Raw genomic sequence first — 24344 nt, forward strand, 5'->3', positions numbered from 1 at the left:
CCAAAAAGAATTTGGCTGGGAGACTTTCGTTGTGTTTCTTGTTTTTCAATTTGCTTACTTGTCAGTTTTTGGGCGTTGTCGCTGTCCGTATTGGGGCTGGTAACTGAAAGTATAAGAGTTTGAGCAGGACTATTAGTAATTTTATTTGTATGGAAACCTAGTTTAAAAAGTATATTTTAAGGTTATATTCAGCTTTATTCTAAGGAATGGTAAGGACAATTTCATAGTGGAATTTTTTGTGGAAGCCTGGAAGTCACACAGCGATATAACAGTTTCCTTTCCGCTGCCGCATCCTCTGCTCAATCGCTGTACATTTATACTTGTGCCTGCTGCTTCCCATTTTCTCTCAATCGCTATCATCGTGACTCTCTTTCTTTCTCTTGATAGATATGATAGATAGATACTCACTGTTAAGAATTTCACAACAGAAGTAAAAATCGTCTTCAAATTGGCGTCAGAGACTATTCCTCTCTCTCTTTTGAGCAGTCAAGCCATCTATTTATCTATCTATCTCTGTCTAAGGCGATCGATATGCGTTCGCTAAGTTGGGTCATAAAAATTACAGCAAAAACGATTAGCAACAATTACAACAACTGCAGCAGCAGCAGAAAACAAGTTTACTCGTGTTAAAAAAATGCAACGAGCATTAAAATTACAAAAATACCAACAACAACGGGAGGGCGGGTGCAACAAGTAAAGGCTATTTAATGGGGGGGGGGGGGGGGGGGTAAGTAAAGTAAAGGCAAAGTGTACAATGAATGTAAAATGCAAATCTTTGCAGGGGCAGAGTGGCAGGGGTGGGTGGCAGCAACAAAAACTACAAAAAATAAAAGATGTACGAGCACAACTGTCTGGTCATCTCTCTCTCTTTCTCTCTCTCTCTCTCCCTAGGCTTCACCGTCTGGCGTAAATGTTACTCTGTGTGTGTGTGTGTGTGTGTGTGTGTGTAACAGAAGCAGCGGACAAGCAGCATTGCATTGAGATAGGTCAGTCACACACACGCACACGAGTGCAGCGGCAGCGCAGTTTCTGCTTCAGCCAGAGAGCTTTGATAACTGCATCAGCAGCAGAAGAGCAGCGCAGCGGCAGCGGAAGCGGCACAGCAAAGATTGGAAGAACTGCTCTAATTACGTTTGGCTAGGGGTTGGCCTCCACTTCTCAACCCCCTTAATAGTGTACACACCCCACCCTCTGCTTAATCAGAATGCAAGAATAAATAGCAGAAAATAAAACAAGTTTTTGTCTTTATTTTGGCAGAGGAATGCCTGTGTGTGTCTGTGCCATGTAAAACTTACACAATCGCAATAGCAGAGCAGAGCTGGTACACTTACACTCCTCCCTCACAGCTTGTCTTCACCACTACACATCACTCTCTCTCTCTCCCGTTCGCTCTCTCTCGATTCACTTTTCTTTGTGCAATTCCAATAATTTTGCGCACTCTCTTTGCTAAAGCTCTTTCAACTGCAGCAGCAGCAGCAGCAGAAGCAGCAGCAGCGCAGCCACAAGAGAGCAAGAGACAAAGAGAGAAACTGCATCTGGGAGAGCAGCAGCGGCTGCAGAAGACATCTCTCTCTTTACTTGCACTTTCTGCTGCACTTTTAAGTGAAAAAGAGTAGCATTTGGTAGGTTTTAAGAAAAGTTAGTAAAAAAACCACAAAGGTGCAATAGGAAAAATACAGTAGGAGCAACAGATTAAAAGCTTCTTTGAGGGACAGCTTCCTCTTGCTTAAATGTACAGAACTATATACATATGTACATACATACATGTGCATGTGGCTTCAATCTTCCATAGACATACATATGTATGTACATATGTGTATGTGTATGGGTGTTTCTGTATCTGATTTGCTTCGCTGACGCAATTACATCCCCTGACTCGTACTTTGACCTACGACAACAAATGATTAAGTGTCTGTGACAAAGAAATCGTGCCAAAATACAACCCTCAAAAGCTTTTTTTCGGCAAAAGCTTTCTCTCATATGAAAGGAGAGTAAATGGGAAGTTGGTTGGGGGGTGAGATTACAGACAGACAACATAAAACTTATTGCGCATTTACGTGGAAAAATGGTCTAGACAGGGATTTAAAGGCAGGCCGCAAGACAAAACTAACTAAAACCTGGAATCGAACAATAACTGTTATGGTGACATAATTAGTAAAATAATAGGATCAGATTAATAGGAAAATGCAGCTCCATCGTAGAATCCTATGTTTAGATCTCCGCTGTATCTGCATCGCTCTCTTCTCAGTGAGTGTGTGCCCCCCCAGAGATTTCCAAATGGAAATTCCAATTTGAAATGAAAATGAAATTATTGCAAAATCGAAGCACGCACACATGGTCGTATCTAACGGTCTCTCTCGCTCTTACTCACGCTTGTTGCACTTTCTCGTGTGTGTGTATGTGTGGTTGTGTGTGTGTGTGTGTGTATGTGCGAAGTGCATTGACTTTTCTGCCTGTTGTTATGGCTGCTCTCCTCTCCTCTACCTTGCCATGTGTGTGTGTATGTGTGGCATGCGACCAACCCACATTGCAACGGCCAATTCCAATTTGTTGTAATTTTGTCTGTGGCTGTTGTAGTTGTTGCAAAATGCAAATAGTATCATAAAGCGCAACATGTTTGCTATTTAGCGAACCATTGGGGGGTGGTATTTAAATATGCGCAATTGTGCTGGTCGGGGGCGTCTGTTTTGGCTCTCATTTGTGTGTGAATTATTTAATGAGTTCGCTTGAGTGAAAGGAAAGAGCCATGTGGGAGAGGGGTCTAACCATTTGACGCACTCTTATTTACATATAGGATTTATATACATCTGTACATTTGTACATGTGCCCTTGTAGAAGCTGTTCTTATGTGCTGTATGTTTAATGTTTAAAAAGCCATTCTTCTTCTAGGGAGATGAAATATAAAACTTATTACTTCACTGTTTTTATCATTCAGCTGGTTGGCATCTTCCACTTCTGTTACCAGTACCACTTTGCCCATTCATCATCAGTTGTCAGATTTATGGTATTACGTGTACTCACCCTACCCTACCTACACTCACATCACGTATACGCCCCGCTGTAGTCCAACAAACACTCAAGTAATCATCATAAATGTAGTCAAATGTGAGGCTTTACTTTAAGAATACCTTTCGACATTGTATCTCAAATTAGTGCATTTGCAAAGTAGAATCTGCAACATTGTATCTGCGGATCGTTCTGTTGAACAGCGAAAGGAGATGGAAAGAATGGATGTTAAAAAACTAGTTTAGTAGGAATTGCGATGGATTGCATTGTGTGGCCACAGAGTTACGTGGTATTTAATTGAATAAATGAGATGGAACATATTGCCCGTACGACTGACTGATGGGTCCAGGCCCGGGAAAATGTGTGCTAAATTGATTGAGAGCTGCCCCGGGGGGGAGAGGGAGGCTGGGAGGCTGCCCGGCACAGTGAGTGCCATAAATTAACGGACAAACATGAAACAAGTCTACTTAGAGTTGCATATCGTATAATTTTTACAAAAAAAAGATAGCCAAAACGAAGACAGAAAGCGAAAACTGGGTCAACCTGATGCACAGAGAGGCCTGCCTGCCTACGCAGCCGACGTTCACATCGCGGCGCGTCGCGGCGCGTCGCTGTTGCTGTCGCTGTCGCTGTCTATCCGGCCCCACAGAGACGTGGCAAATATGTAACTCAAAAAGATATGCAGCAGCTGTGGATGTACATATCGTACATGTACTCGTAGAGCAGTGGATGTGGATGTACAAGCCGAAAAATAAAGTAAAACCGTAACCCACGTTTCGCTTCATTTGCTCTCGCGATGGAAAAGTAAGTAAAAACGGCAGCTACACGACGCCAAATTTATGTCTGTTTGGATTTCACCCACGCAGCAGCAGCAGCAACAGCAGCAACGGTGGCATGGGGCAGTCGTAACAGTGGCAATAACAGAGAGATAAAACCAACAGCAGAGGACATCTTAATAGCATCAACAGAACCTGTATCCCGCATGGAGAATGCGGGGAGGGACAAGCTTCTGGATAAGCTTCCAGAATTCCAGAAACTAACAAAAAAAGGTACAGGGAAAGCTCCGTAATGGTGGAAATATTAATAATCTGCTTAATGGATGGATATTTTAGCAACTGTTACTGTACTGCAAGTGAGAGTAACAGACGTGCAGAGAGCGAGCGAGAGCGAGAGGGAGAGGGAGAGGGAGAGAGAGAGAGACTCTGTCCACAAAGTCGTGATTCCGCCTGCCGCCACCGCCTGGACCAGCGTTCACTTTCAAAATCAGTGAAATGTAACCAAAAAAACAATAAAAAAGAAGAGTGAATTGATGTTGCATTGTGTTCGGCTGTCTGTTAGCTGTTTGCATTATTCACTTGGCTTACAAATAGAGGTTAATTTATTATGACTTGATTGAGCCGAGAGCAGGCGCATCAAATATGCAAGGCAAGAGAAACTGCAGTTGGGGAAACCCACTGCGGTGCATAAATTATACAAATATTATGAAGATAACACACAAGGATGCAGGCTTTATCATCTATGGGAACTCTGTAAAAGTTTACGAGTCTGTCTGAATTCATCTTTGGGGGAATTCCCCTGCGTTGCCTGGACTCCAGACTACTGGAGATCTGGCAACTCTGTGAAAGCTACCCTCAAAGAAAAAATGGAGCATGACTCAGAGATCCGATGCTCTTGATTGTACGAATGGCACGGCCCTACCGCAAATGCAAAGGGCATGCCAAGCCTTAATGGTCGAGAGCTGTTCATGTTATTGGAATCAATTACAATGATCCAGAACTCCAGACATACATAAATACATACACATACATATGTACATAAGTACATACATATGTACATGTGTATCCATGCTGTCGGAGGCAGATAAACATCCGAGAGGGAAGGAATGCAATCGTTGCAACCGACAATGACCTTCGGGGCTGCTGATCTGACATTGAACACTGGACGGACTGGCCTGCAGATGGAGGGGTGGTACGCATTTGTGCGCGTGTATGCGTTATGTATTGTACGTACAAGTTAACGTACCCAATTCCATTGAGCTCTTATACGAGTTGTAAACAATCTTTGGTTTTCCAAAACGAAAACAATTTCAATCTTGGGCCTCCGCCTAATTGATTTCTAAGATGTACAATCTCAAGCGCCCCCGCCGCAATCCCATTCTTTGACACTCGCCTAAATGGAAAACCAATGTTTGCCCACACCCGGCTTCTCATAAACAATCTCACTCCCGGCTTTCTGCAGATCCTGCACTTTAGGCCTTTTACAGTTCTCTCTTTGGATGACGAAATCTAATACTCGGGATGGCGAAATCAATTGAAATGTTTATAGAAAAACGATTCCCGAAAGGGATCAACGATGCAAAGATCAGAAAGTTCAAATCAGTCTTGATCCAGCAGCGACACCGCAAAGTCTAGCTAAATATTAAGATCGCGCAATCCCTTGGCCCGGAATTCCTTTGTGACCCTCTACTTAAATCTATATCAGTGAAGTTCGAAGTAAAATAAAAACTTTTTAAAAACACAATCCGCTACCGCAGTTGTTTAATTGGCGCCCAACGTGGGGCGACGTTGTCTAAAAAGCACCGAATGATAAAAGTGTTGCGTCGTGCCGAAACCCGAAGGACAATTAATTAATGGAATAAATCCTTCAAAATTAAAAACGCGGAGTGACTGTGTGATATAGATAAAAAAAAGTGAGATAAAAAGGAAACAAACCGGAGCTTAGGGTGTGCAAAAACAAATACAAATACAAATACAAATACAAATACAAATACAAATACAAATACAACGCAAAATACAAATAAAACAAAAAGCTAATCAAGGCAATTCGTAAATACAAAAAAAACCAAAGAAACCCAAAGTTTTTAAAAAAACAAAACCAACAAAACCGACAAAACCAAAATACAAAGAAAGTGAAACGATCAGCGAAGCCAAAGAAGGAAGACCCCCAGAAGACCCAGCTGAGCAAAGAAATTTAAGAAGGAAGACCCGTTCGAAGATCTGCCAAACTAAGAAGGACGACCCCTACCGGATATTTCGTGAGCAAGAGTTGTATTAATAAATATATAAGTTCAATTAGGATATATAAGATTATAAAAACTAACATATAAGAAAAATTAAAAGTGGATCAGCTAACTTTAGATTTTGAAAAACTAAAAATGATTAACTCTCAAGCAAGGACCGATCTCACAGCAGATCTGGTCAAACAATTGAAAGCACTTCAAATTTCACAAGTACAAGAGCAAATTGTAAATTTAAAACAACAAATAGAAACTAAATCCGATCAGGTATCGGATTATCAGGCAGAAACAATAGACGAGACAATAAGAGACGACACCACATTGAAGGTAATAGAATCCCTACCAATTTTTAATGGTGGATTAAACCAATATGTAGGATGGAGGGAAGCTGCAGAAACTGCAGTGAAGTTATATAAGAAAGGAAGTAAGCAATATTATATTGCATTAACAATTTTGAGAAACAAAATAACAGGACCAGCACATGACGCACTGACCAACCACGGGACAGTTCTAAATTTTGATGCCATACTTTCACGGCTTGACTTTGTTTACAGTGACAAGAGACCTATTTACATAATAGAACAGGAATTAAGCGTTCTCCGACAAGGGAACCTTTCAATTATAGATTTCTATAACGAGGTTAACAAGAAAATGACCTTGTTAATAAATAAGACAATAATGACTCACGGAAAGGACAGTGAGATCACCAAGGAATCAAATAAAAAAATTAGAGACAATGCCTTACGCATTTTTGTCACTGGCCTAAACGGCGGCATTGCTGAAATCCTATTTTCATTGAATCCCCCAGATTTACCGAATGCCTTAGCAAAGGTACAGGAATTGCAATCTAATAACATTCGGGCCCAATTTGCCTACCAATTCAGCGGTCCCAGAAATTCAGGGAATAATAATTTTAATACCTTAAGATTCAACCAACGACAACCTAGGACTAACAGTTCACCATTCGACCAAAAAAGGGATTTGCAGAGGAATAACATGTCTTGGGGACAACCCTATTTCTTGGGTAATAGACAACAAAATCAGGCCCCAGAACCAATGGAGGTAGACGAATCTATACAAATCCGGAACCGACAGAACAGCAATCAATTCAGGGGAAATAATAACAATAGAAATTATCGGGAGAATACTAACGGTTATTTTAGGAGAAATAATAACAATTATAGCCAAGCCCAGCATTTTAGGGCAAACGTAGTCCCGAATAATCAGTCTAACGACAATCCAGCGCAGAAACGAAAACTAAACGAAATGTCGGAACAACCGGCTAATAAAGCAATGAGGATAAATAACATTGAGGAGGATCATTTTTTAGATCAGCCCCCGAAGTAGGTCTGCCCTACCTAAAAAGAGTAGACAAAAAAATAAACAGAGAATTAAAAGTTTTGATAGATACGGGAGCAACTTCCTGTTATATAAAAAAAGGAATTTACGACAATAAAAATGAATTACCAATCTATAAGAAAGTTGCTACAGTGAATGGGTTTTCAATAATTAAATATTTCCATAATATAACAATTTTCAACACAAAGCAAGTGTTTTATGAAATAGATGGAATGGAGGCAGATTTACTAATAGGATTTAACCTATTAAAGAAAATCGGAGCGGTTATTGATACAGGAAAGGGGACTTTAAGTTATAAAGACAATGAGGAGAAACTAATATATGACGAGGTCCTTTCTTTAAACAAATTAACCTTTATAGAAGGAAAAACCATCCTTCCGTTGAAGGAATATATAATAAAAAAATATTTTGAAGAAGAAAAAGAAATGAAAAGCGATTCAGTAAAGGTAGAAGGAAGTTTATATAGCTTGGGATCAAAAAATCCTGAGCACGCCGACGAAGAATTATCCGTCAATAGTTTGGGATTCAAATATCCTGAGCCCGCCGTCGTTGAATTATCCGACATCCAAAGTTTTAATAGTTTGGGATTAAAATATCCTGAGCACGCCGTCGTTGAATTATCCGACACTAAAAGTTCGAATAGTTTGGGATTAAAGAATCCTGAACACGCCGTCGTTGAATTATCCGACAATAAACAATTTAAAAGTTTGGGATGCAAAAATCCTGAACGCGCCGTCGTAGAAATATCCGACATTCAAAATTATGCAAATTCTGAATTGAAAAAAATGAAATTGTATAACACAATAACCTACAAAGAGGACAATTTAGAAAATCTCAGAGAGAAAATGGTATCTATCATCGAAGAAGACCATGCCAATATAAATTTACAGTTACCGTTCAGAACGGATATAAAAGGAGAGATTAACACTGAACACGATAGACCGGTATATGGCAAGCAGTATCCATACGCTTATTCGGTTAACGATTTCGTTAATAACGAAATAAGTAAAATGTTAGATGAAGGTATAATCAGACCTAGTAAAAGCCCATATAATTCACCGGTAATAGTAGTACCAAAGAAGGGAGTAAATGAGGACGGAACTCCTAAGCATAGATTAGTAATAGACTTTAAGAAACTTAATGAAAACACTATACCGGATAGATACCCTATGCAAGATCCTTCAGTAATCCTTGCCAATTTAGGTAAAGCGAAATATTTCTCGGCCATTGACTTAGAGTCAGGTTTCTATCAGATTTTAATGAGGGAATCAGATATTGAAAAAACATCTTTTTCCATAAATAACGGCAAATATGAATTTCTAAGAATGCCTATGGGATTGACGAACGCTCCCAGAATTTTCCAAAGGGCAATGGACGATATACTTAGAGAACAAGTTGGGAAAACTTGTCACGTTTATATGGACGATATAATAATATTTTCAAAAACTATAGAACAACATTATAAAGATCTAATTCATATAATTCAGATATTGCAAAACGCTAACATGAAAATTTCACTTGAAAAGTCTAAATTCTTTCAATTGGAAACCAAATTTCTGGGATACATTGTTTCCCAAAATATCATTAAAACAGATCCAGACAAAATCTCCACAATACAAAACTATCCAATTCCTAAAAATATCAGAGAGCTACGTAGCTTCTTAGGACTAACAGGGTATTACAGAAAATTTGTCCGAAATTATGCCACAATTGCCAAACCTTTAACAAAATATCTGAGCGGAGTAAATGGGAAAGTTTCACGAAGGGCATCCAAGAAAGCATTAATACAGCTGGATGAACCAGCAATTGGAGCATTTAATAATTTAAAGGACAGTTTAATAGCACATATTGAATTAGTACAACCAGATTACAATAAAAAATTCACATTAACCACAGATGCATCGGACATAGCAATAGGTGCAGTTTTGTCGCAAGATGGGAATCCCATAACATTTATTTCTAAAACTTTAAGTAAAACCGAGCAATTATATGCTACTAATAAAAAAGAATTATTAGCTATTGTATGGGCATTAAAAAATTTGCGAAATTATTTATACGGAGTGAGTGGAATTGAAATACATACAGATCACCAACCTTTGTCCTTTGCAATGTCGCAAAAAAATCCAAATGTTGAAATGAAACGTTGGTATTACTTCATAGAAAGTTTCACACCAAAAATCATTTATAAGCCAGGCTCAACTAACGTAGTAGCGGACGCGTTATCTCGGATTAAAATAAATCATATGACAGATAGTGATGTCGACCAGACAGAATCAGAATCAGACATAAATACTCAGCATTCAGCAGAGAGTAGTTTCGAAAACGTCATTCAAGAGACTAGCAAGCCTCTAAACCAATTTAAACAGCAGCTACTATTAGCGCAAGGGAGATTCACAGTTCATGAGTTAGTAAGAGTTTATGAAAATACCCGACATATTATTGAATTTGATACGGTTGACAATCTGCTAATCATTTTAAAAGAATTTATTCAGCCTCACTTAACCACAGGAATACACTGCACTTTAGAAGATTTATACCTTATCCAAAATAAGCTAAAGGAAAACTTCATAAATAAATTTCTCTTCACAAGAAAGTTCCTCCAAGATGTAGTAAATTCAGAAGATAAAGCTATAATTATAGAAGAAACACATTGCAGAGCCCATAGAGGACTAGACGAAAATTACAAACAAATAACTAAGCTGTATTATTGGCCAAACCTGCACAAAAAATTAAAAGAATATATAAAAAATTGTGAGATCTGTAACAAAAACAAATATCGGAGACACCCTGTAAAAATTCCAATTGGGGAAGCTCCCATTCCAGCAAAAGAAGGAGATCAATTACACTTAGACATATACTATGCCCAAAACCTAACATTCATAACTTGTATAGATTCTTATTCCAAATACTTGGTGGTCAAGGAAATTCAAAGTAAATTAAACATTGAAAATAAGGTAATGGAAATTTTACAACACTTTCCGTTAGCAACATCATTAATGACTGACAACGAACCAAGCTTTACTTCAGCACAATTTAGATCATTCATACAAAGAAGTAACTTAACTATTTATTATGCTGATCCCAGACACAGCACCTCAAATGGTCAGGTAGAAAGGGTACATTCCACACTAACAGAAATAGCGCGGTGCATCAAGGATGAACTAAATCTAACAGATTATTCAGAAATAATAATAAGGGCGGCACTGAAATATAACCTGACGATACATTCAACGACCAATCAAATGCCATATGACATATTGTATAACAAAATAGAACACAAACATAATCCAATATTACTTAAGGAAGCTCAGACCAAAATGCTTAAGATACATAACAAAGATAGAAGAGAAAAAGATTATAAAATAGGAGAAGTAGTCTATGAAAAGAAATTCGGGGAAAGAAATAAACTTCAATCCCGATACAAAAAGCAGGTAGTTAAGGAAAATCGACCGAATAAAATTATAATCAACAATAGAAACAGAATTATACATAAAGATAACATCAAATATTAAATATTTTTTCCAGAAAATGTATGCGAATATACTAATACTGACTTTTGTTATATTGACGACTGCGGAAGTAATTGACTATACGCATAGTGACTATCTATTGCTCAAAGACGACAGAGACGTTTACACTTATGAAACATACGCTGAACTTTTCCATATTACTAATTTGAGTTTTTATAGAGAGATAATTGATAAAGAATCCAAATATGTCAACAAATCAATTAATTCAGACGATGAGTGGGAAATATCAATGGACTTAAGTCTATTAAAATTAATGATTTCAGAATTAGTTCCAAAACGGAAAGAAAGGGGAATAAATGAATTAGGTACCATTTGGAAATGGATAGCAGGCAGCCCTGATCATGACGACTTTTTGAAAATACAAAATAAAGTAAATGAATTAACTGAAAATAATAATAAACAATTTGTAATAAATTCCAAATTTTTCAAAGAAATTGAATTGCTATCAAATTCATTAAAGAATGTCATCTTCAATGAAGAAACGATACTGAGAAAGCATCGTTTAAAATTAATAACTTTTGACCTACTAAATTTAGTTGATACCATAACCCTCTTAAAAGTAAACATTTTCAATACAAAAATTTTAAATAAAAACGAAATAGAGGACATTTATAAGCATGAAAAACATAATGTTGAACTGTCTGATCTGTTGGACATTGCAACGGTTAAAATAATTCGAAATGCAGATTTAATAATCATTTACATAAAATATCCTCAAATTAAAGATATTTGCAAGTTTTACCATGCAAGAGCCATCTCACAAAATGATGGAATGTTAGTTATAAGTGAAAAAGTTTGTGAATGTAAGGAGAAATACTATTTAATGAATAATTTTAAAAGTGAAACTTTTAACAATTACGCACAAATAAATTTAAAGAGTACCTGTTTCACCAATTTACTTAATGGCTTTAAAGCCAACTGCACTAAAAAAAGGGAAAAAAAACAAAGAAATAGACATCATTCAGGATGGTGCCATATTAGTTTCAGGCAAAAATATCGTAGACAATACTACTTTGTTAGGATCGTATCTCCTTATATTCAACAACACAATTGTAATAAATAATATAAGCCACATAAATGATAAGGGTAAAATTCTAAAATATATATCGCATCATAGATATAGCGATTTTGAATTAGTTGATTATATACAATCAAATGATAAGCAATTTTCTTTTGATAATGTTAATATTTTAAATCCCCTTATAACATTAGGTAATACGGCCTTACCATTAACAACATTATTTTTAATCATTTTGATATTGTTAATGTTATTTTACTTCTGCTATAAATTAACCAAATTTGTACTTATTAAATCAATAAGAATACCGTCAGAAGAAATAGTGGAAAGCAACATTCAAATACTGTCAGAAGAAATTAGAGCTCTATCAGAACTTCAAAATGTATCGGGACGAAACATTTAAGAATGGGGGGAGTTAACGTACCCAATTCCATTGAGCTCTTATACGAGTTGTAAACAATCTTTGGTTTTCCAAAACGAAAACAATTTCAATCTTGGGCCTCCGCCTAATTGATTTCTAAGATGTACAATCTCAAGCGCCCCCGCCGCAATCCCATTCTTTGACACTCGCCTAAATGGAAAACCAATGTTTGCCCACACCCGGCTTCTCATAAACAATCTCACTCCCGGCTTTCTGCAGATCCTGCACTTTAGGCCTTTTACAGTTCTCTCTTTGGATGACGAAATCTAATACTCGGGATGGCGAAATCAATTGAAATGTTTATAGAAAAACGATTCCCGAAAGGGATCAACGATGCAAAGATCAGAAAGTTCAAATCAGTCTTGATCCAGCAGCGACACCGCAAAGTCTAGCTAAATATTAAGATCGCGCAATCCCTTGGCCCGGAATTCCTTTGTGACCCTCTACTTAAATCTATATCAGTGAAGTTCGAAGTAAAATAAAAACTTTTTAAAAACACAATCCGCTACCGCAGTTGTTTAATTTACATATGTACATATGTACATACGTACGTGTGGTATGCGTTGTACATGCTACTGTTGACATAATTTAGCCACTTGTGCTTGCTTAACCCTCTTTCTCGCATGTAGCCAATTAACTCAATAAGCCAAATAAGTGAGCAGCAGGCGCCACGGGCCGGAAGACGAGTTGGCGATGCGATACGATGCGATGCGATGCGATGCGACGCGATGGAGTTGTCGGTGACGCGTGCGCACATTCCAATCCATGTTTTGCAGCTCGTTTATGGCGGCTGCACTTCATGTTGCAACAACTGCTGCTGCTGCTGCTGCTGCTGCTGCTGCTACTGCTGCCGCTGCAGTTGATGCTGCTGCACTTGACTTACTTGCCACTCTCTGGCTCTCCCTCTGCCTCTGCCTCTCCCTTTCTTTCTTTCTTTCTCTCTCTGTCGCTCTGTCCGTGCTGCATCTGGTAACTGCCATCTTTGCAATGCATTTCACTTTCATTATGATGCAGTCAGTTTTTGCCACTAAAAATGGCAACGGGGCAATGCCAATGTGTGGTTTTTCCGAGTCAAAATGAAAAACCAGTTGGGAGTTGAGTCGAGTCGCGCGGCGGCTGCATCTGCTGCAGTTTTCCCACCGCTCTATCCCTCTCCAGTTCTCCAGCTCTCCAGCTCTTCAGCTCTTCAGCTCTTCAGCTCTCCAGCTCTCCATCTCTCTCGCTCACAACAGCTGACAGCTGCACTCACCTCGTGGAGCGGCGTGTCTCAGTGTAGGCGTCTCAGCCTTGTCTCTTTTGTTTCTGCTTCCTTTCGCTGCTCCCTCCCCTCTGCCTCTCTACTTCTCTACTTCTCTCTGTCTCTCTCCTTTCGTTAGTTGTTTTTACTTTCTTCTAATAGATCGTTAGCCGTGCCATGAACTTGCAATTGATTGCTTATTGTTAAATGAAAATGGAAAGTCATTTTCGTATGCAGTGCTTTTTATTTTATTTTCGTTTTCCTTTTCGTGGGTTTTCATTAACGATGCCTTTGTTGTCGCTTTCCCGAACAAAAAACTTTAAGGAGATCCCCAAAAAGTGCAAGCGGGTCAAATACCAGTATTTCGTGTACACCTAAAGAAAAGCTTCCCTTGTTAAATCTACACTCGGCGAAAAATGTCACATTCAAAATAGCACGCCCATTTTTTAATTATGTACATATTCTGTCTAAAATGCCAACATAAGGAGATTTGTGCTAAAAAGTCTTTTAAGAAAAAAGTTATTTCGGAGCAAATACATTTAATTTGTTTATTTAAATGTGAAAAATCAAGAATCAAATAAAGAATAGTATTCTTTAATAATTGAAATATATTGTAAAATTCCAATTAAACGAAAATTAATTCTTAATTAATCTTAATGGTTGAACGATTATCCGTCCCCCATTTTGTTCAGTGTACTACATTCTGTACTCGCGTTGGGTATTTTTATTGATTTGCCAGCTGGTCGAACGGAAAGCGAAAGTAATTACAGTTAGTCATGCAACGCAGCAGCAGCATACACACCCACCCACACTGTCTCACACACACAAACACACACAGACACTTCTAAGTAGATAAAAAAGAAGCGATAAAATGCAGCAAAAGCCAGCGCCAACCCCAATTGCAGCAGCAGCAGCAGGAACGAAGCAGCAACAGTGGCAGAAGCAGCGGACTGACGGACCCTTGAATGACTTTCTTATAGTGTTTGTCTCCCTCTTTCTCCCAGTCTCCCTCTCACTCTCTCTCTCTGTGTGTGTGTGTGTTTGTCCCCCCGCACGCAACAGAATCAATTTTTATTGGTTACACAACGACGCCAGCAGTGTGGGAGAGGGGGCGGGGGAAGTCGATGGGAAGGGAAGTGCATTGACCCCTCAGGCGACGACGACTCGTGAGTTTTTAGTACTTCTTTGCTCACCCTCGAGGAAGCGGTACATCTGTTGTCTCAGCCACTTTACAACGGAAGAAGGGGTACTGCAGTGGAACACTATGTGGGTAATGCGTATGAAGGGTAGCCTATGGTTCGGCTCTATCAACTGCTTTTCCCCGTTGCTGCTCCCTCATTTTGAGGTCTTTTCAGTTGAGTTGGCGCTTGGGACCCTACAAACAGAAATGACATAGAAGCCCATGCTTGTGCTTTGGAAACAGTTTTTCCTCAGAGAGATCTGTGAACCATCTGTTGTTATAAGTGTTCTTTAATGTAATTATATTTTGTCTTTATTCATTTAGATCATTCCATCCAGTACTATATCTCCGTTACTCCTTAGAATTTCCAGGAGGCCTGAATGCCGCCGCCGTAGTCGTTGCGATTGTAATCGAAATTGCGGCTTGCCTGGGCATAGGCATCGACAGTGCCACGCCCATCGCGGCTGGAATACAGATTTTGGTTGTACTGCACGCTGGCCTCGCGGCCTCTCTGCGGATCCTTGCTGGCCTCCACAACCACAGAACCGCCTTCGGGAGAGCGTACGTGGCGAACCAGGGACAGATCTCCTCCGTAGTAATCCTCCGGATCCGGCTGGGGAAAGGCAGACACCAGAGCCAGGAGACAGCAGGCGAGGACGGCCACGAGGGTGCACTTGTTGGAAGACATCTTGGCTTGTGAGATGGTAAAATACAACTGATGTCGATCTAGGGATCGGTTGCAGATTTTATAGAAGAATTGTAGCCAGAGAATTGAACATGGGATTTACCTCGAAGCGGGGAATCCTATTTTGAGATGACATTGTCTCTTATCTGCCCCCGAGGGTGGTTTTTTTTTCGAAAGGTGCATCCCCAATACGGGGTTCCTTATCTCTACCACATACATTTATATATGCTTTGTTTTTCAGACTATATGGCGACAAGAACATAGTCGGATGGCAGGTGGAGTCATAAGCAGAAGAATTTGGAGAACCATTGAGGATACCTCAGGATTTACATATGTTTAGGTTTTAGGATGAAGACAGGACTCCAAGCACAAAGGAAGACACTGCTCGGGATTTCGGAGAACAAGTAACAGACGAAGATATGACTGTTTAAAGTATAATTCCCATGTTGCGAGGTCTTTCTTCCATGCTATTGAAGGAGCCACAGCATTATGATGATCCTTTAAGGGTTATGGAGTCTCTTTGTTAGTTAATTTATCCAAATTTTTCTTCGGACAACCTGCTTCTAATCAGCTCAAAAGAGGGCGCGCCCTGTCCATAATAACTTTTCTTTTCTAAACGCATTCGAATCGGCCTACGCAACAAGCTTTTAGATAACGCCAAAAGAGAGCTCTATTAAAACATAACACACACACGCACAAGAAACTATCAAGAAGGCAACAACGACTGTAAAATCATTAAGTAGAATTTAGTTCAAATGAGTTCGTTGACACAGAAACGAAAGAAATCAAAATAAGATTTTAGTTTTCCCGTGCGTATCGTCTCCCCGGGCTCCTGGTCTCGGTCCCAACCCACACGCACAATTCTTTGAAACATTTTTCTATAGCTTTCTTGCCGCGTCAGTTATCGGCCCTGGAGATAGCGACCAGCGCGTCATTGATTAGTAGTTCGGGTGGCATAAATGAATGCCTAATCGGAACCAAGCCCGAAGTAGAAAAAGAAAAAACCTTTGCCAAATGCTGAACGGCTTGCCATGAACTTGAATTTTGATGATTGTGAAAGTAAATGGTGATATACTATATACATATGTATGTGTATAGCATACAGTTTGTCTCTCAATTCATTCGACGAGAACTGATTTCTAATCACAATTTCGAGTGCTGTAATTATATGTGTGCGTACTGGTGCCCTCGGCAAGCGATCTCAATGCGAAAGTCTTTCTGTCTGTATGTCTCCCAGTCCATACATACACTCACAAAAACAGCACACGCACATTTAAATAAAATTTTCGGGTTTCAAATACAAGCGTAGTGCAAAGGTATGCATTTTTAAATCCAAGTGTAAGCATTACAAATGTCAGGGCTGTTTTTTCTCCGGGTGTAGATCATTTGCAGGTGAAAGTTGTTTGCATGTGCCGTCGCTTAGGTCTCCTCCATTCGATTTAGATTTCATTTACCTGGTCTGTGCGGCGTTATCTATTGAATATCAAGTTATGCATTTACATCTTTTGTCACCTGCTGGCTATTTATCTGGTATCGCTGCCAGGCCCTCGGGGCGTATACACAATGTGAAATAGAAAACCAAACCAAAGCAAGCCAAAAGGCTAGAAAGGCTTGAAAAGAGAAAAAAAGATACAAACACAAGATACAATACACGTGTCGATGTCTGAGAAGTTGTCGAGTCATAATGGTACATTTTTATAGATCTAGCCGAGAATCTAGTGGGCGGAGGCGGAGGGGTCGGCGCTGCTGAAACGACCATTTCACATTTGGATTTGATGTTTTTTATGGTCCCCCTCCAAACAATTAATATCAAAATTCATTGAGAGTGGTACGATGGTGGCGCTGAATGAAAGCCTATATAGCATATGTACATACATACATATTTACTTATATATTTGCTGTATGTACATATGTATTCTGGTCTTGTGGGGCAGCCATTTGTCTAGGTTCGAAGACAGACAGACAGCGAAAAAAATGCGTGGCGTACGCACGCTTTCAAAATAAATTATATATGCGGCGATGATACGTTAATATATAGACAAATGCGTTCACATATATGTACGTACCTCCCGTATACAATATTGTATATATATACATATATGATATATAGAGATATTTCTCCCTCTCTGTTACTCTCTGGCTGTTTTAAAAAAGATTTATTTGCCAAAAAAAAAAATATTGTATGACGACGAAAAGAGCAATAAAATCACGAATGGGCCAGAGACGGAGACGCTTCTGCCGCTGCTTTTGGCCCGTTTATTGTGTGGTCTCTGCTCTCCAAGTTTGTCAACAAAGGAAGAAGAAAGACGGAGAAGAAAATGGCCCAAGAGGGGAGACGGAGCAGTGAGAAGTATCTGGCTAAGACGAGCTCATTCGGGATCGATGGGATGGGAAAGATTTTGGTTCGGTGTACACCCGATACAATTTTAGCTAATTCATTCTTGGTGAATACTCTTGAAAAGTATGTATGTACATATATTTTTCAACAATATTTCTTAGAAGTTTTTTTTTTAATTTCTTTAATGAACAAATATGTAAGTTAATAATATATTACAATTGCATAATATATTTTACACATAAATCATTCAAAGCATTTCATAAATACATACAAATTTATTAAGAAAAGACCAAAAAGAGGAAATACAACAATTCTTGTCTCAGTCTCAGTATCAGTCTCAGTCTCAGTCGAGAGGAGTTCTACTTCTACGGTAATGGAGAACCAAGAACATAGAGAATCGAGAATCGAGAGTGGAGAAGAGGCTGTTCTGTGGCTGCTTTTATTGTTATTGCTGTTTGTGTTATGCGTTGCGCTTAAGTCAAGTTCAAGGACTGTCAATTAAATTGAAATCACTTGCTAAAGACGCGCAACGCAGCACAAAACAAGCTTCCAGATGAGTCGTCGCTCAGTGGAGAGGAGGAGCAGAGATGAAGGGGGACCAGACCATACCATGGGGCCTGTCAAGCTGGAGACTCGCTTTTTGTCTGTATACGTGTGTGAGTGCGCTGTGTATCTGTATCTGTATCTGTATCTATAGAGAAATGCCTCGGTTTTTGTTCGATTTTGCACGCAGCTCGTTTACATTTTGTTATTGCGGATGCTGCGTAGTATTTACAGTGCGGTAATTGTACGGCCCCCGTTGATGATGCTGATGATCCATGCATGAATCCCATCGCCTTCCTCTCGGAGATTTCTGGCACTTCTGTCTCTAGCTCTGGCTCTGCCTTCCAGCTACTCTAGGCTTGCCTTTGAGTGATCTTCTTTTGTATGTCATCTTAGCTTTGAGCAAGTCAAGTGCGACTCTTGTGGTTTGTTAATCGTTCTCAAACTGTTGCCAGTCACAGTCACAGTCCAAGTCCCAGTCCCAGTCCCAGGCCCCAATCTAGATATGTTTCAAGTGAGGGCGTGTCCATAGAGAATGCGTGATATATATTCATGACTGGCATTGCGGAATGGGGTCTCCATAAGAGGTCTGAGAAAGCGTAAGAACTTTAACAGACTTTCGGTTAAAATATACAATAGACAGACGGCTCTTAATTCCTTAAAAATTTAATTTAAAACCAAGATATATCCTGTTGTACTTTTACCTTTGGGAGTGCTTATAATCCTATTTGATCTGTGTTAAACGGAACAGGGGATATTCCTTCACCTCTCTAGCACGTGCTCCATTATATTCTATTATCAGATCTTATTTTTTTAATTGACAAATCACATCTGGATGAAACGATGGGCACGACACAGACCGCAACCCCAACCCCATCCCAATCCAATAGATACACATGCACGGCCCGGCCCAGGGGCAATTCCTAACTATGTTTTTAGGCCAACTTTCAGTTTCTCGAAAATGTGAATCGAGGTTTTCATATCAAATGTGGTCACAGCCAGCAGTCAGACGCCTCGCATACGAGTAAATGCATAATTAATGATGATTTTTTGTTGAGCGGGGAGTGTATTTGTTTCTTCAGTTGATTAGCATAATGCCAAATACATACGATAGACACCATCCCATAATATACATACGAGTGTGTATCTATAGATCCGCTTGATTCAGTAAACAACTTTACACGTGCTCGAAAAGAAAAGGAAATTCTATAAGAAATGTGAATTCTGGATTTCTGGATATACGTATATATGTATGTATACATATATGGATATCTTCTTTGTGTATAGAATTTTTTGGTATTATTTTTCATAGCATGAAGAAATTTGCTTTTAGCCGCTAAACAGAAACAGCAACATGTCAATCCATCAGAGACAAAGCCAGCGCAAAGGAAGCGCCGGAAACCCATCAGTGGAGCATTTAGGGAGAGGTACGGTACTATATACGAGGAACTCTTGCCTCTGCCAATATTTTGCCAATAAAAAACATTTTTCGCTTCGTTTCGTTAATCAATACACGAAACTCATTTTATTTTCTTTTTTCATGTTTTTTTTTTGTTGTTTTTTAGAATATTTTTTGTATGCCAAGAATTTAAATTAGTAGGAAATCTGGTTTTCTGGTTTTCTGATTTCGGGTTCGCGTTCTCTCTCTCTCTCTCTTTCTCTCTGGCAGTCTTCTTCAACTGCTGCTGTTTCTGTTCTACTCAGTATTCTTGTTTTTGTCTGCCTTTTTCATTTTTGGACCTTTTTCTGCGACGTTATTACAGGTGAATTCTGTAGTTTTTTTTAGGCTGTTGCTTTGCCCCATACCTACAATAAAAAAAACCAAGAGCGGAGACAGAAAACAAAATGAAATGAGTTTTGCCCGAAACCGAATGGCTTTGGGCCATTGATCATTTATTGATCGAGACAGAAACAGACACAGAAAAGGGAGAAGCAGCGGAAATGGCATTTGGGATTTAAGAATCCATACACTCAGAGAAAAATGGCATGCCAAAAAGAAATACACACTTATAGTGAAATGAAATATTCGGTTTTGAAATAAAAACATAATGAAATTAAATAGAATTTACTCTGATATAAACACAAATGTATTACAAATTCTTTTTAATCTGGCCCATTTTTAATCGAAATATAAAAAACTTTAAGATATATATAATGTATTAAATTATATGTCATGAAATATTTTTAAATAAAATTTGAAATATTTCAATATTCATATATCAAAATGTAAGTGAAAACCACTTTCTTTTTACAATTTTCACTTTCGGAGTGGATCTATTGGCATATATCCAAGGCTAAATATTCACATTTCATTTCCATTTCTCTGGGTGTACCAATGGAAACTTTTGGTTAAGAGTTGCTTCAGATATTGAGGTATTAATTGCATTGAAGTTGAGGATACAAATATCATTTATATGTAAACATATTTCCCCATTCATTTCAGAACGAGTATTTTCTCTGTCACTTTCAGATGACAGAAATCCCAAAATTCATGACTCTAAAGATGTGTACGCATTCAATACACTGTAGTACCACGGGTACAAGAGTACGAGTAAATGGATAATAAAAATCAGTGATAACGAACCCGATGTGGGTCAGATGGAAGACAATGTTTTCTGTTCCATTCTGGTTTTTGGTTTTTGGTTTTTGGTTTCTGTTTCTGGCCAGAACAAACACTCTACTCTTATAATTGAGGTACAAAAGTGAAACTCTCTCCGTTTCTGCATCGGATCGGAGTTTTCTGGGTTGCGGTATAAACATTTACATTTGATTAAACAACGTTTATTGATTGTTGTTCTGGTTGTGCGCATTGCATTGTTGTTTCCTCATGGGAATGCGTGGACCGATCCCGTACGGGCATTTATTTTAATGCATTTCGCCAGGCAGACCGCGCAGAAGAAGAGGACAACGCTGGGGCCCGCCCAACCGCTTGTATCTGTGTCTGCATCTGCATCTGTGTATCTTTTTTATCTGTGCGTATTTATTTTGGTTTTACGGCATGTAATTACAAAGGGAGAGGAGAGAGACAGAGACAGAGACAGAGATGAAGACAACAGACAGAGACGGACAGAAATGGAATGTATTCCATGTTCTTTTTGGTTTCGATTTTTTTCGTTTCGTCTTTCGTTTCTTATCATTATTTTCCTGTGTATTTTGTGCGCTTTCTGATTGCCCATCCCCTCCACTCCCTTCAGCTGCCACAGCATTCATTTTTTTTTGGGGAACACTTAAGAAATTTCACCCAATATAGCATATAATTTTTGTAGGCCGTCCGATCCGTGTTTCACTTTCTCTGGCGCCTGCGAAGAGCACTCCGAAAATACCAAAATACAATACAACCAAGGGAGAAGAGAACCAAAGAAGATGAATGCATAGACATATTTTTGACTGAAAGAATTATTTTGGTTTTCATTTCTTTGGGGCTTCATTAAAAAGGGAAATTTCAGTGCCCACAAAAAAGAAAGAAAAAAATAAAATCAGGTCATTCCATGGATATTTTTTGGATGTTTAAGTTATTGAGAAGATGTGTAATTGTATTGATAGAATGGTAAACTACCTATATGATCTATAATATCTATACAGATTTATATATATTCACTCAACATTCAGATAGTTTTTTAGATGAGTTGATACTTAAATATAAATATATTTATTTAAGCTGTACTTACGCCTAACTCGTCTGATTCTGATTCTCTTCTCGCTCTCCGTTCCTCGGACTCGGACTCGGACTCGGACACGGACACGGGCTCTGTTTCTGTTATTTTTTCATTCAGAATTTGCCACGCAATTTACGCGTTTAATTTGTGGCTGGCTCTGGCTTCTCCGCTCTGCCCCGCACTTTTTTCCTGTATATTTTTTTTGTTTTTTCACACACCAAAATATTTTATTGGAGGGAGGCCGTATATTTATTTAATAATTGCACACATAATAGACAAAATTAAATTCTGTATTTCTGTATTTGTATATACGCGTGTACAGATAGATAAAAAAAAGAAGAAGAAACATTCACACGACAGCCAATTGAGAATTTGTTAGACATCGATTTTAAACATCTTTAATTTCGAATAAGGAATTTTCGTAAGCAACACTCACTGGAAGGAGGAATTTGCACTTAAAAAAAAGACCAAATATGCATTCGAAAATTGTTAAACTGGGTTTTATCTTTGATGTATCTTTCAGATAGTTTTGCAAAGAATTTCTGTATCTTTTAAGTGGTTATGAAAATTATTTGGAAACCGAAACGGAACCGAAACCGAAACGAGCGACGCGTTCGCTTACATCGACGTCTGGGCAAAAAACACGAAGAATACAAAGTGCGGCTCAATTTATACGACAGAAACAGACAAGAAGATACACAGATACACATGCACACACATACAGATGCACTTGCGGCGGCTCATGTGTGCCTCGAAGATACACACACACGCACACACACACACACACACACGATCGGCAGGCAGATAGCAGCGCAGCAGACGCCGGCGTTGAAGCCGGCAGCGACGCGCACGCAATGTTAGCGCTGCAATTAGAACGGCGCTGCCGCTTGCAGCGAGAGTGAATCTCTATCTACGCTGCACTCTCTCTCTTCTTGGGCTGTGCAAGGTGTTTTCCACACAAGGTGATGCATAAACATACCCACATTTATTCATATTAATATTTATTAAATATTTGTCTGATGCCATACATATAATAATAGTAGAACAGATAGATGCCATGCCCAACCTTGTATAAATACACCTTGACACCACTGTTATCAATGTTGTGTTGTTTTTTTCTCTTTCTCTGTATAGCTCTCTTTCTCTGCTTGGAGCTCTTCTCTGCTCTGAACACTGCTCTCTCTTTCTCTGCCTGTGGCTCTCTATCCACTCTCTGTGTGTTTTGTATTTTGCGGATGATTTAGGAGAATTTTGTTGGTCCAAAAAAAAAGGTAGTATTAGTTATTCGTACATATTCGGCATTTATTTGCTTTATTTTCCCAATTTATTTGCATTCGTTAATTTCTCCCTCCCTCTCCCTCTCTCTCTCTCGCTCTCGCAAACGGCACAAATATATCTACGAGATATTTATGTACGCACACACAGATACACACACTCGCACACACGCTGCTCTGCTTATACAGTTTCGTCCGCACACGGTCACACTCTTCCAATACGAATCGCCCCAACGGACTGAAAACAGCCGAAAACTTTTTTCTTTCGTCAACCAGCTGGCGCTTCAGTCCACGACGCTGACTTCGCTGTTGGCGTAAGCTTTTGGCAGCGCTGCCTTTTGGGGCTGCTTGGCGCTCTCTTCCACTGTTGACCACGCTCTGTTAAAGAAGAGGCACTGAGTGCCACTGGCCACTGTTAAGGGGGTTGTTGGTGTGCTCCTTGGCTGTGAGGCGGAGGAGTAGTACGAGTATTAGATAGATATATGTACATAAGCGTGGACGACTGGGTGGGAGGAATGAGGGCTCTTCTGTGGGACCTTAATCCGAAGTAGATAGTAGTTTTCATTGATTGACATTTTATGGGTAAACTGAACAGGTGTTGTGTTCCACCTCCCAAGCTTTTTAATTGTATCCTTAATGCTTTTGTTACACTACACTATAGATTTGAAAATGCATATCAATAGTAAATTGATTGCAAATTGTAAAAAGAAAGTTTCTTAACTTACATTTTACTGTTAGTATAAAATTATATTTAAAATAAATAAATTTATAATAATATAAATTTAAGAGTGAAATTTTGTAAGAGTGCCAACTAAATCAATAAAGATATTCCTCTATTGTTGCTTCTTCAATTATGCACAATTCCAAAATTGTATGCAAAAACGATGGCTGCATTTATTAACGAACATTCAGGGCATGAAAGTATCTGTGTATATCAATTACAGATTGGGCGCAAGGCCGTCTAGCAGTCAGTCCGATAGATAGACAGACAGTCCCACACATATTGTGCATACATATGTAGATATATACTGCATATGTAACTATATATGTAGCTGTCCATGTATGGCAACGCAATAATCAA

The 24344-nt window shown here is 39.0% G+C and overlaps 2 protein-coding genes across 2 annotated transcripts in view; both read right to left on the reverse strand.

Annotated features, from left to right (window-relative positions):
* LOC6601377 (solute carrier organic anion transporter family member 3A1) overlaps nt 1-22031 on the reverse strand; it is a 34443-nt gene extending 12412 nt beyond the window's left edge. Inside the window, exons 1-2 of the mRNA XM_002026477.2 lie at nt 22002-22031; nt 59-103 (exon numbers count right to left, since the gene is read on the reverse strand). The gene's annotated coding sequence lies outside the window, so the exon portion shown is untranslated. The remainder of the gene's footprint in view (nt 1-58; nt 104-22001) is intronic.
* On the reverse strand, nt 15040-15472 carry LOC6601375. The gene has a single exon (XM_002026475.2). The coding sequence runs from the start codon at nt 15453-15455 to the stop codon at nt 15126-15128; it is 330 nt and encodes a 109-aa protein (XP_002026511.1). The 5' UTR covers nt 15456-15472; the 3' UTR covers nt 15040-15125.
* Nucleotides 22032-24344: the final 2313 nt, after the last annotated feature.

This window comes from Drosophila persimilis, unplaced genomic scaffold (assembly GCF_003286085.1).
Source record: "Drosophila persimilis strain 14011-0111.01,24,50 unplaced genomic scaffold, DperRS2 tig00000700-arrow-arrow-pilon, whole genome shotgun sequence".
Lineage (NCBI taxonomy): Eukaryota > Metazoa > Arthropoda > Insecta > Diptera > Drosophilidae > Drosophila > Drosophila persimilis.

Excerpts from the sequence above, each read along its gene's own strand:
- LOC6601375 (XM_002026475.2), bottom strand. The coding sequence starts at position 15,455 with ATGTCTTCCAACAAGTGCACCCTCGTGGCCGTCCTCGCCTGCTGTCTC.